Here is a 14,000-nt window from a genome sequence, read left to right on the forward strand (position 1 = left end):
ATGTGCCATCCAGTAAAATGAGCATTTAGACAGGCTGTCAAGTTTTCAACTTGTCTGATTTCTAAGTTGTTTACTGCTCAGGATTCCCAAGGGTTTCTCTCTCTCGCTCTCTCTTGCCAGCTGGAGGAACGTTACAAATCTACTGGTACTTTATCTGGTTTTGTGCAGATGTCTCAAGACCAGGAATATTTGTGCTAGTGTACATATTTCATACACCAGTAGTTAATGCAGACTTTAAAAGTCATTCATTCCCCTTTCACTCATAACTGGCACTTTTGATATGTCAATATACTGATATGAAACAATATAATTAATGTTTTCTTCATTTATTCATGGAATGGTTTCAGCTATAATGGGGCTCACTCACATCCTGCAAAGTAATAATCGCACTGGATAAACTTTACAAAGGGACTGACGTGACTTTAAACCTTAGATGAATTTTCATGAGTGACATAGGATCTCACTAAAAGTCAAATGGGGAACATTGGTACATTTTGCAAATATTTGCTAGGGTATTTATATATATAGGTGACATAATAAAGCTGCATCTAATTTGCCTTTTAAAAGACATATTTTATTAGTTTATTTAGGCCATAGACTTATCACTGTCTTCAAGGATAAAATCATCCTTTTTTCCAACTATTGCTGGAAAATACAACATGCCTATTGCAAAAACACTCGCTTTTCTCTACTTTGAAGATTTCTAAAAAATATTCAAAGCCTCAGATTTCCACTAATTATACTACAGGTTGGACATCTCTGGTCTGGCACCCTCAGGCCCTGACCATTCCTGAACAAAGAAATTTGCAGGACCAGAGGAGGTCCCCTGCTGCCGGCTCCCCAGACCACCTTCCCTCTCTGCTGCAGGCTCCCCAGACCACCTTCCCTCTCTGCTGCCGGCTCCCCAGACCACCTTCCCTCTCTGCTGCCAGCCCCAGCTGCCTGCACAGCCAGGCTGCCATGGTGCTGTGGCCCCCTCAGCCCAGACTGCTCTGGCCCCAGCACTGCAATCTGGGTTCCCGCATCCCTGGCCCTAACCCCACTACTGGGGCTGCCACGGCTGCTGTATCTCCAGCCCTGGCCATGCTATCAGGGCTGCCACGGTGGCCGCACCTCTGGGCCAAGCCCCGCTATCAGGGCTGCTGCAGTTGCCACATCCCTGGCTCTGATATTGGGGCTGCCATGGCCCCTGCTGCACTACTGGGGCCCCAGTCCCAGACCTGCTGGGCTTTGAGTTGCCAGCCCTTTTTCCACTGGGGCACACAACCAAGACTCCCTGATCCAGGAAAATGATGTTGCCAGTTGAGGGAGTCCTGGTTTTGGGAGGTCCAACCTGTACGGGATGTTCAGCAACTAAGGTCTGTAAGTCACTGATACTGCAGAAAAAGTCCTGTCTGTTTTGTGTTAAAACTGAAAAGGGAAAAGTGAGTGCAGTAACATTTGAAAAGGATTTTAGTGCAACACAATTCAGACTAAAGCACAAAAACAGAGTAATACAGTTACAATGAAGTTATTTTTAAACACATACACGTAACACTAAACAACCAAACAAAAAGTAATATTTGCTCCATCATGAGAAATGTAAACACGGTAGCCTGATAGTCATGAAGAAGTACCAATTAGCTTGCAGTGTTTCCAATGGAGTTTGGAAGCTTTGAGATATTTTAGGAACAGTTTGTATAATGAATTAAGATTGTTGGAGGTTAGGAGAATCTTACTATCATCCAAAGGAATCATTTATATGCATCCTGCAGTATGTCGATGAACGCTGAAGGTTTATCACTTACTTTCCAATTCCAAAAATATGTGTGTGTTTTTCCATTGTGGAAAATTCAGCAAGTGGTAAAGGCAAAGGTGATAGAATGTGTTCTTTTGAATGATTAGGGGGAAATCTGCATTGAGATAAGGTTGGAGACTGATAAGAGGATAGGGTTATAATTCTAAATGATCTTGACAAATTAGAGAAATGACCTGAGGTTAACAGGATGCAATTCAATAAGTACAAATGCAAAGGTATTAACTTACGAAGGAACAAACCATACTAAATGAGAAATACCTATCTAGAAAGGCAGAGAGGTGTAGCCATGTTGGTCTGTAACTGAAAAAAACTTAAGGTGTTTCATTTGTTGTTTTTTAAGTTTTACCTAGAAAGGAATTGTTGAAAGGGATCCGAGGGTCATAGTGGACTGGAAGCTAAATATGAGTCAACAGTGTGACACTGTTACAAAAAACAAATAATATTCTAGTAAGAGTGTTATAAGCAAGATAAAGTAAATAATTCTTCCACTCTGTTCTGTGTTGATTAGGCCTGAACTGGAGTATTTTGTGGAATTCTAAGTGTCACATTTCAGGAAACATATGAACAAACTGAAAAAAGTCAAGAGATGAGCAACAAAAATGATTGAAGGTTTAGATAATATGATTTATGAGGGAAGACTGAAAGAGCACACATTAACAGCTTCAAGTACTCAAAAGGTTGTTAAAAAGAGAAGGGAGAAAAATTATTCTCCATAAAATCTTGACAATAGAACAAGAAGCAATGGACGTAAATTGCAGCAAGAGAGGTTTAGGTTGGACCTTAGTGAAAATTTCCTAACTGTAATAAATTGCCTTGGGATGTTTTGGAATATCCATCAATTGAAATTTTTAAGAGCAGGTTAGACAAAAGCCTGTCAGGGATGGTGCTTGATCCTGCTTGAGTGGAAGGGACTGGATTTGATGACCTCTCAAGGTTCTTTCCAGTTCTATGGTTCTGTGATTCTATAATCCCCAGAAATAGACTGGATTCCCTACCAGAATACTGTCATCATCATAGAAGATTAGAAATGCTCACTTCTGAGAGGTCTAGAGTGTCTGCACTAGCAGTTTCAATAAGAACTAGCAGGAAGCAGAAAGAGCAGCTTCTAAATACAGTTGCCTAAGGAATTGTTTAAAAAACCTCCAAATCCATCATTTGTGATGCTGGGGACAATGCAGACTGCTCTCAAAACCAAGAAGATAGAAATGATCTCCTATAGAAAATCTGCCAAAGTGACATAGTCACTGGGATATGTACTGGAGGAATGGCAATGTAGAAATGATGACACAATGAGAGTCTTTACCACTGGCAAAAGGGATTTATGGGTAACAGCTGGAGCCAAAAACTCTGGTGCTAGAGGAATAGATTTCATGTCTAGACTATCTATCACTTGTTGAAGGGGAAAGACCTATACATAAGAACATAAGAGTAGACATACCGGGTCAGAAAAAAGGCCATCTAGACCAATAACCTGTCTTCCAACAGTAGCCAATGCCAGGTGCTCCAAAGAGAATGAACAAACTAGGCAGATGTTTTCATAGAACAATATTCAATGACTCCAAGATTTCTTGAGTGGTAACAGCTAAATTAGACCCTCTGATTTTATATGAATAGTTTATGTATTCCAATGTGCATTAGCTTGCATTTATGAACATTAAGTTCCATATGCCATTGTGTTACCAAATTTATATTCTGAAATCCTCTTATAATCCTCCGCAATCTATTTAGGACTTTACTATCTTGTGTAATTATATATCATTTGCAAATTCTGCCACCTGAGTGATTACCCCTGTTTTACAGATTATTTATGAATATTTTTAATACAACTGTTTCCAGCACAGACTCCCTGGAAGTTCTTTTCTCTTCTGAAAACTGATTGTTAATTCCTACCCTTTATTTCCTATCTTTTAATCAGGTATGATCCATGAGAGGACCTTCCCTCCTATCCCATGTCAGCTTATTTTGCTGGATCCCGCTTGTCTGTATTCTTGTTAATCTCCCTCAAAGAATTCTAGTAAATTGGTGAGGCATGATTTCTGTTTACAAAAAACATGTTGATGTTTATCCTAAATAAATTGTGTTAATTTATGTTCCTGACAATTTTGTTTTTTACTATAGATTCAACCAGTTTGCCAAGTAGTGGAAACATGTTTTGTTGCCTGTAATTGCCAGGATAATTTCTAGTGCCCTTTTTAAAAATTAGCTTCACATCAGTCATTTGGTATAGAATCTATACATTTAAATAACAGGTTACAATCTACAGTTTGTAGTTCTGCAATTTCACATATGAGTTCTTTCAGAATTCCAGGGTAAATATCATTTGGCCTGGGGACTTATTGCTGTTTATTTTATCAATTTGTTCAAAAATCCCCTCTAATGATACCACAGTCTGGGACAGTTCCTCAGATATGTCCCCTAAAAAGAATAGCTCAGGTTTGAGAATTTCCCTCACATTCTCAGCCCTGAAGACCAAGTTTCTCCGCAATGTGTTTATCACCCTAATGCATCCTTTAGCATATCCAGTGATCCCATTGTTGTTTAGCTGTCTTCTTGCTTTTGACACATTTAGACTTTTTTTTTTTGCTATTACTTCTTGAGTCTTTAGCTAACTGTTTTCCAAATTCTTTTTTGGTCTTTCTAATTGTATGTTTCATTTCATCTACCAAATTTTATGTTCTTTTCTATTTCCTTAGTAGGATTTAACATCAACTTTTTAAAGGATGCATTTTTATGTCTCACTTTTTCTTTACTTTGTTGTTAATCAATATTGGCACTTTTTGGTTCTCTTACTATGGTGTGTTTTTTTTTTTTAATTTCAGGTATATATTTAAGTTGATCCTCTTATCATTAAAAAGTGTCCTTAAAAAGTTTATATGAAGATTGCAGGGATTCCAGTTTTGACACTGTTTATTTAAATTTCTGTTTAATTTCCTCACTTTTGTGGAATCCCCTTTCTGAAATTAAATACTACAGTGTTCGGCTACTATGTTGCTTTACCCACCACAGGTATGCTTAGTTTAATAATGTTATGGAAATAAAAACCAAGCAGTCCAGCCATATTCACCTCTTAAACCAGAACTTGTACTATATTTAGGACTAAATCAAGCATTGCCTCTCCTCTTGTGGGTTGCTCCTAAAAAGGATTATTTAAGGTGTCAAGAATCTTCATCTCTGCATGACAGTTTTCATTGCCTATAATTGTTGACTTTTAAAAAATTGTATAGCCTTTCTAATATCCCTGAACATTTCACAGTCACTACCACCATCCTGGTCAGGTGGTCAATAACATATCCTTACTGATATGTGTTTATTATTACAGCACAGAATTACTATTCTATTGTACAGTTTGGTTCAGTATTTTTTTTTCATTTGATTCTATGCTTTCTTTCACATAATAGTGCCATTCTCCCGACCCCAGCACAACCTGTTCTGTCCTTACAAGTTATTTTATACCCTTGTATTGCTGTGTCCCTTTGGTTATCCTCTTTACACCAGGTTTCTGTGTTGCCTATTATGTCAATATGCAGCAGCACCTTTTATCAGCAGTAGTAAAGTCAACTACCTCCCCTTGTCTTACTGTGAAGTCAGTCAGCCAGTCATCATGTGTTTTTTTCCTGTGACTGAATTTGTTGAGCTGAGAATGATAGGTCATCATCATAGATCAAACTTTTGCAGACACATCATAAATCCTGGAAATAAAGGTTTTATAATAGAAATGCTGACATATCCTTAACTATAAATAGTGCAAATAGCACTGGTAGACATCATTCAAAGTGAAACTGATCAACAGGAAATATTTTTCCAGATGGCACCACTCTAGTAGTCTAGCAAATATACATCACAGAGTCACCATAGGTATTTTCCTAGCCAGTAATGCATGCAGCAAGAATCCAAAGAACAGACAGTGACAGATGCCATTGCAGAAACAGACTTTCACAGACCATGTCATGCAGTTCTTGAAACTGACAATTGTGTTCAATGTGTAGCCACTGATGCTGAAGCTCTTCCCAAAGGAAGGCAGAGAAGCAGCAACAGGTGTCAACAGCAGTTAAAAGAATGTTAATCTGCTTGTTTCTCTCCCTCCTTTAATTTTAATTGATGAGTCACATTGGTAAAGAAATATATGGGCAAGAAATGCTTAATGAATTTTTGTTTATTGTTGCAATTTATCCAAGACCTACATTTGTTGAATAAATATTTTTAAAGGTGTCTTTTCTTCACATGTGAAAAAGACAAAAATTATAGGCCACACTGAGCACAAAAATCACTTCATTCCCTTTGCTGAAGAGGAATACCTGGGATCACTCTTAGGAGATGAGTTAGGGATGTAAATGGGTAGGTGAATATATGATTAACTGATAAGCTAGGCTTATCAGTTAATCGAGTTGATTACTCACATTCCCCCCCTTGCTGCATCTTAAAAGCCAGTTCCCCCTAGCACTAGTTCCATGGTACCACCTGCACCCCCACCCCACACTGCTGCCTCTATTAGAGGCAGCAGCACAGTGGGAGGCAAGGAAGGCTGCCACAAAACAGCTGCTGCCACCCCACACTGCTGCTGCCACCCCAAAACAGCTGCTGCCACCCCCCTCTATATTAGGGGGCTCCCCAGGGGACTCTCCAGAAGTGGAGCTGTAGCACATTGGCTGTCGCTCCTGCCCCCAGGGACTATAGAATAGACAACTAAATGCTAAGAATTCATGCAGTTAGTCGATTATTCTATTACCCAATAGCTAACATCCCTAATATATATTCAACCAAACTTCAACTATATCCCTTAATCAAGGCAAACCCATCATTTGTGATGTACAAGTGCCACAATATTCAATCAATCAATGCTTCAGAACTACTTTTCCAAAATGGTAAGACTTACGGGAGAATGCCACTCCTGTGTCCAATTCCAATTGTACTGAGATTTGATGACCTCTCAAGGTCCCTTCCAGTTCTAGTATTGTATGATGCCCCATTCATCTGTAAAGCTATGTCTAGACTAGAGGACTTTTGTGGGATACCTCTGGTATCCCACAAAAATCCCGCCACTTCCAGGGAACGTGTTTGCACTTCCTTTTTTTTCATGGAAGAGCAAACATGCTCTTTTGGGGAGCCCTGTATCACCTCATTTCACGACTGAAAGAGGAGGCTTTTCTGCCATTTGGGCCCATCTAGACTGGGCCAAATGGTGGAAAAGCCTCTTCTGCAAAAGTAATCGGAACATGATTTACATAGGTATACAATGAACAAGCTTATGAATGACCAAAAAGAATGATTCTAAACCTATAGAGAAGGCACACAAAAAAGGCACAGAATCTAGAGGAGTCAGGCATCTCAAACTGGAAATAGATTGCTGACTACAAAACATATATCAATGTATGGTTCATTTTAAGACAACTATGTAGGTCTTATAAATAGTAACAAATGAGAATTCAGTGTAAAGAAAAAACAGCTAGAAAGTTAAATTAGGAATGTTAAAAACTGTTCAAATGAAATCACCAAAGATAGTAAATATGTAAGAATTATAATATGACTTATTAAAAATACACTGTAAATGTTTGTGACTAACATTTGTCTTTTCTGTTGATATTTCTAAATGTCAAGATAATAAGCATTGATTAAAAAAGAATATTCAATAAAGTGGAATGCAGAATGCAAAGGTCAGTATAACCTTATGCCCTATTGAAAATTAACTAATATGAGTCCAAGTTGCCCTAAAAGTCTGGAGTGTCTAAAGAAGAACAGTCATTTAGTAGGGAAAAAATATTTTTCCCCTCCCATTATTCTCTGTCTTGCTAGGAAAGGGTTAATTAACAATTGGGTTTGTAGTAGCTAGTTAAATGTATTTAACCCCAGAGTAAAGGCCAGTTTTGTACACTGAACTCCATTTCTGCCCTTTCTATGCATGATTAAATGGTAATTAAGCTATAATGAAAAGTGTTAGGCTGATTACAATTAACATAATCATACTAGTCAGTTCATGTCCTCATGTTCTACATGCTGTGCTGAGCTGGTAAGACAATGGACCTTTAATGGAGTCAAATATTTGGCAAGCTTCACCCATCTACAGTCATCTATTTAAGGCATTTATGCCTACATATATAATGAAAAATAAAACGCACATAGTTGTCACATTGTGCAAATCACTGCCTACCATAAATATATGCATTATTTGAAAATCATTGGTATATGACAAAACTCATCTGTCAAGTGCCTATAATAAACCATTCATTTCTTGTACAATTACCAGAAAATTGAAAACACCTCAGGTTTCATTTATAGATTCAATTTGAGAGAAATAATTTCAAGGCTCAATCCACCAAAGGTGCTACGAAGTCTCATTCAGATCCAGCAGAACAGTTGAGCACATGCTAAACTTTGAAGTCAAGGAAACTACTCACATACTTAAGGTTAGCATGTGCTCAAATAGGCCGTGTCTAGACTACATGCCTGTGTCGGCAGAGGCATGTAGATTAGACAGATCAGCAAAGGCAAATGAAGCCACGATTTAAATGATCGCGGCTTCATTTACATTTACATGGCTGCCGCGCTGAGCCAACAAACAGCTGATCAGCTGTTTGTCCACTCAGCACGCTAGTCTGGACGTTCCCCCTGCCGACATCAAAGCCCTTTGTTGGCAGCCCCATTATTCCTTGTGGAATGAGGTTTACTGGGGCTGCCGACAAAGGGCTTTGATGTCGACAGGGGGAACGTCCAGACTAGCGCGCGAGCCGACAAACAGCTGATCAGCTATTTGTCGGCTCAGCACGGCAGCCATGTAAATGTAAATGAAGCCACGATCATTTAAATCGCGGCTTCATTTGCCTTTGCTGAACAAACAAATCTACATGCCTCTGCCGACAGAGGCATGTAGTTTAGACGTACCCATAGTGTGTGGGATCAGGGCCACACTTCTCAGTACAAGGAAAGACTGATTCAAAATAAAAACTCAGATTTTGAGAATGGAGCAATATTCCATACAAACACATGCATGCACATAGACAAAGAAACATAATTTTGCACTTGAAAAGGATCACAAACCAAAAGTTTTGAATGATCTGTCATTGTTCCTTAACTTTAGCCAAGACTTCCAGTTCTCCACCACTAACTCCAATTAACTGCAGTGAGACATAAACTGCAATTACCAATACGATAACCATATAGATCCAAGGACAATTACAACAAGCTGCAGAAATCAGTTCTTGAATCCTAAATATTTATCTTTTTATTCCTTTTCACAACAGCAACTGCTGAAGGTCAAAACTTTGTATTAGTACTTGTCTAAAAAAGGTGAACAGCTTAAATATTTTCTTCCTTCACAAGATTTATTGCTAAATTTATATCTATACATCTCACACTCACTTCCACTTTATTACAGTATAGAATAAAATGTGTTTATCTGTTCTAATATCGTTTAAAACTATTTTAAAAGATATGTAATTTAAACATTTTCAGCTTGTATGAAAAGCAGCACATTTTCTATAATTAACCATACAGGAAAGAAACACTCATCCAGTCCCTGCCATATCCATATAAATCTATGACAAACTGATCAAACACAAGAAATTCATCTCACAACTTTACCTACTTCAGCTACACTGTACCTACGTATTCCAAGACATGGCCAGCTCGAGCCATTCCTGCGCCCCGGGCAGTGGGTGAGCGACGCATGTGAGGCTCCATCCCCGGCTGTACGACACATGCACGGTCCCACCTCCCGGTGCATTGCTCTCCTTACAGCTGCAATCGGGCGCACAGCACCTAATTGCAGCTCTGAGGGGTGCTGCGCAGCCCCTGGCCCCGGGCACGCAACGCCTGATGGCAGCTGTAATGGGTGCCGCGTGGATGGGCGCATGCCGCTCTTTACAGCTGCCATCAGGCGCCCCCCATAGGTTGGCACCCCGGGCAGCTGCCCAGCTAGCCCCCCCCCCCTTAATCCGGCCCTGTTCCAAGGTTTATCAAAGAGCTTCCAAGGTTTATCGAAGAGCCAATTCCTTAGGGAAGGCCTACATGAGGCATTAAAGATAATTAAACCAAATTAACTGAATGTGTGAATTTAAAGTGCATTAGTCAAAACACAATTAACCCCTGTTTGCTTTAGCTTAACTGAAATAAAGTTAAGCTAAGGAGAATTTAGGATACTTTACTTCTAATTGAACATGTCTATACAGGGACATTACATGCCTTAACTAGTGCAATTTAAATTTATTAACTTTCCTGAGTGTCCCAGGTAGACATATTCTGAAATAAATCATACCAGTGCTGTGTATAGACATAATGGTTGGACTTAACAAAGACAGTATATTTTTCCTATGGTGAACCTGAATCGTTAACATTTCAAAGGGTTCATTGAGACAGCAGCCTTCTGTTGAAATAAGCTACATGATTTGTGTGTGTCTAAAGCAAAAGAGCTTATTTTGAAATTCGGTGCTGTGTAGACAACTGTGTAGACAAATCCCTTAACCCTCATGTTACAGGGACTCTGGAATAGTGCACCCACTATTTCAGGAAATAGCAGGAGCTTTTAAAAACACGGCATTGCTATTTCAGGATACTTCCCGTATCCCAAAAAAGCAACGCAGTCTAGACATGTCCTAAGAGGGTATGTCTAGACTGCATCCCTCTGTCGGCAGAGGGATGAAGATTAGGCAGGTCAACACTGCAAATGAGGCAGGGATTTAAATATCCCGTGCCTAATTTGCATAAAAATGGCCGCCACATTTTGCCGACTCAGCACTTTGTCAGCAATAAGTGGTAGTCTAGAGGGGGATCTGTCGAAAAAGAAAGCCTTTTCCAACAGATCCCTTATGCCTCCAGCAAGGAGGTTTACCGGATCTGTCAAAAAAGGCTTTCTGAGTCAGCGAAACTCTTTGGCCATTTTTATGCAAATTAAGCACGGGATATTTAAATCCCTGCCACATTTGCCATGTCGACCTGCCTAATCTGCATCCCTCTGCCAATGGAGGGATGCAGTCTAGACATACCCAGAGATATGTAACATCACTGGAAAACTACCTTCTCAATGTTCTAATACCGAAACCACCACTTTTATATCTATAGATGCAGTTACTTCTGAGCTGAAAATATGACTATAAAATTATTCATGCCAAGTAGTTTCATAATAAACATTTAACAATATTGTAGCATAATTTATATAGGTTTCTTTAAAATATTCACTGTTAAAATGAAATGCTTGAAGCTTGAAATACATATAAAGTTAAACTATCCCCCCCAAAATGTGTATGAGATTGGCAATTCATTCTTTTCAGAAACTAAATAAGTTATTAGATAAAATAGGCCCAATATTTGACCTGTTACATAAAATAAGTCCAATATTTTGAGGCTGCCATGGAAAATACATAATGAAAGATTTTAAATAAAAGACAAAATTCAGGGGCTTTTAAAAGCAAAGCTTGACAAAACTCTGGCTAGAATGATTTAGTTGGGATTGGTCCTCCTTTTAGCCAGTGGTTGGTCTAGACTTCCTGCGGTCTCCCTACCGAAATCTTACGATTTTATAATTCTTTGAAAAGTAACTATAGATCCTAAAATACCATGATGATCCTTAAGTGCATTTTATGTAAATTTAAAAAAAAAAAAGATTCTCTTTAGGAAAGACTAACAAGCCTACCAGATCTAGAAGAAAAAAAAGTATTTGTATACAGAATAATAATCATGCCTGATTGTGTCAGAGATAATAGAGGATCAACATACTTGAGAATTGTATGGAGAAGCCTGACTTGCTAATGAAGAAATCACTGTCAAACTGTAACGTCAGTGAGTTGAAGGTGCTATGGATGTCCTCAGGAAGAGCTGAACCACTCCACTCTTTCAGAAGAATACTGCTTTCAACAGGACCATCCCACACCTTTAGGATGTCATGGGCGACCTCAGTGTCAAAAACAATAAAATGCAGACTGCAAAGGAAGAGTAACATGAACTGTACGTTACAACATAGGAATTATGTCTATGCAATCTACCTTTTCCAGGTTTTTAAGAGATCAGAACTACATTAACCAACATTTCTACTGCACATTTAAATGAAACTAAGGATACTACTTGCTTTATTCCTCACTAGGTAGTGGCATACATATGACAAGGCACATGTTAAATACTGTATTTGGATTCCCAGATGGGAAAAACCCACTATCTGCTATAAATAATTTGAGCAAGTATTTTACACAGTGGTATAAAAACAAAATAAAATCTATGGCTGCATTATATTTATATATAAGTATCTATGTCTATGAATCTATCTCTATATAATTAAATATATTTGAATGGATACAGATATCTTAAAGAGTGTTCAATTAATAAACATTTTATCTTGATTTGTATTTAAGTTAAGATATATTATGGTCACACTGACAAGCACTTACTCATGTGCATATACTTTAACTATTTCCCAATAAATAAAAAAGGTTCAAAATCTAGTCCACAAATTGCTACCAATTTTCTTCTACAAGAAGCTCAGCTCAGATGCAGAATCTGTTTTCTGTGAAGTCTGGTTCGACCTTCTTCTTTACAGCCCTTCTTCCTCCCAGATGGTTTAATTGGACTGGTAGGTAAACAATACACTGAGGCTGTGTCTACGTTGGCAAGATCTTGCACAAAAGCGGCTGCTTTTGCGCAAAAACTTGTCGCCTGTCTACACTGTCTGCGAATACTTGCGCAAGAACACTGACGTTCTAATGTAAGAAATCAGTGCTTCTTGCGCAAGAACTATGACGCTCCCGCTCAGGAATAAGCCCTCTTGTGCAGGTGTTCTTGCGCAAGAGGCCAGTGAAGACAGGCCACATGAATTTCTTGTGCAAGAGAACGTCTACACTGGCACGGATGCTTTTGCGCAAAAGCACATCTCTTGCACAAAAGCACATGCCAGTGTAGACGCTCTCTTGCACAAATACTTTAACGCAAAAACTCTCGCATTAAAAATATTTGCGCAAAAACTTGCCAATGTAGATGTAGCCTGCGGGTATGTCTACACTACAGCGTTCATTCGAGTTATCTTAATTCGAAATGGTTCATTTGAATTAAGCTAATTTGAATTAACGTGTCTACACACAAAATACAGCTCAAATTAGCATTTTGCTAATTCAAAATCCTGCATCCACACTAACTGGACACAGAATTGGATTTAAGGCCAGCCAGAACCAGGTCAGGCAGGACATCAGATCAGGAGTGTCTGTGTGTGGCTACTGCCTGAGGCTATCTGATGCCTGTGCTTAAAGGGATACCCCCCACTCCCCGGGCAGCCGGTTCTCAAGTGTCCCTGCTTGCTTGCCTGCCTCTATGATAGACAGCAAAGCATTTGTGTCTCTGCGTGCTCTGATTGCCCTCACTCGGGACACCACAGCACTCTGCAACATGGAGTCGGAGCTGCCCCTGGGCACTCTGGTTCTTCTCGTGGACATGTTGCTGATAGCCTGGCTGCACTTTCTGTAGGCTGCCATCCCAGAGGTCAATCGGGGGGGCTGTAAGTACCCAGGAGTCCCTGCAGGAGATCTTCCACCCTGAGGAGCACTAACAGCTTCCCTGGTGTTCCCCACTGGGGGCTTATGCCTCATTCTTCCCTACTTCCACTTACCCCTTCCTAACCCCCCTTCCTGAAGTCAAATAAAAACACATTTCTTGCCAAAAACAAACTCTCTTTATTGATCTAAACCGGGGTGGGAATGAGGGTGGAAGAGGGGAGGGGAAAACCTTGGAGGAGGGATCTGGAAGGGAGAGGCAAGGGGAGGAAGGGGGAGGAGAAGCTCAGGGTTAGGGATCTTACTGGAACAACTTGATTTTCAAGCAAACCTGCTCCTGGGTTCGCATGTGGCCTTTGGTGGCCAGGCGGGCAGCTTTCCTGCCATAGATGGCTGCATTCCTCTGTCTAGTGTGGAGATCATGAACATTGGGGGCATCCCCCCAAACCTTGGTACAGTCCACCCTGATCTCCGCCCTGGACCAGGAAGGTGTCTGCCTTCTCTGGGCCCTGGCAGGCTCCTGGGAGCTGGCAGACTGCTCCTGGGGCGCAGTGGAGGCCTGGCTGCCAGTGGCTTGCTGGCTCATGTTTTGGGGTCACTGGGTCGGGGCAGTTACTGATGGCTCTGGGCTGGCAGGCTTGGAGCTGGCACAGGCACTATGGCCAGAGTCTGCCCCTTTAAGGGCTCCGGGGCTGGGGTGAGGGAGAAGAGTTTTCCTGGTTTGGCCCAGAGTGGCCACC

At 40.2% G+C, this 14,000-nt stretch overlaps 1 protein-coding gene across 2 annotated transcripts in view; it reads right to left on the bottom strand.

The window, feature by feature from the left end:
* The window catches only part of CSMD1 (CUB and Sushi multiple domains 1), a 1,865,804-nt gene that overhangs the window by 329,760 nt on the left and 1,522,044 nt on the right, over positions 1-14,000 (bottom strand). For both annotated transcript variants that reach the window (XM_075923597.1, XM_006137767.4), the window contains exon 26: positions 11,504-11,706. In XM_075923597.1, coding sequence (XP_075779712.1) covers positions 11,504-11,706 — 203 coding nt within the window. The remainder of the gene's footprint in view (positions 1-11,503; positions 11,707-14,000) is intronic.

This window comes from Pelodiscus sinensis, chromosome 3 (genome assembly GCF_049634645.1).
Source record: "Pelodiscus sinensis isolate JC-2024 chromosome 3, ASM4963464v1, whole genome shotgun sequence".
In the NCBI taxonomy this organism is placed as follows: domain Eukaryota; kingdom Metazoa; phylum Chordata; order Testudines; family Trionychidae; genus Pelodiscus; species Pelodiscus sinensis.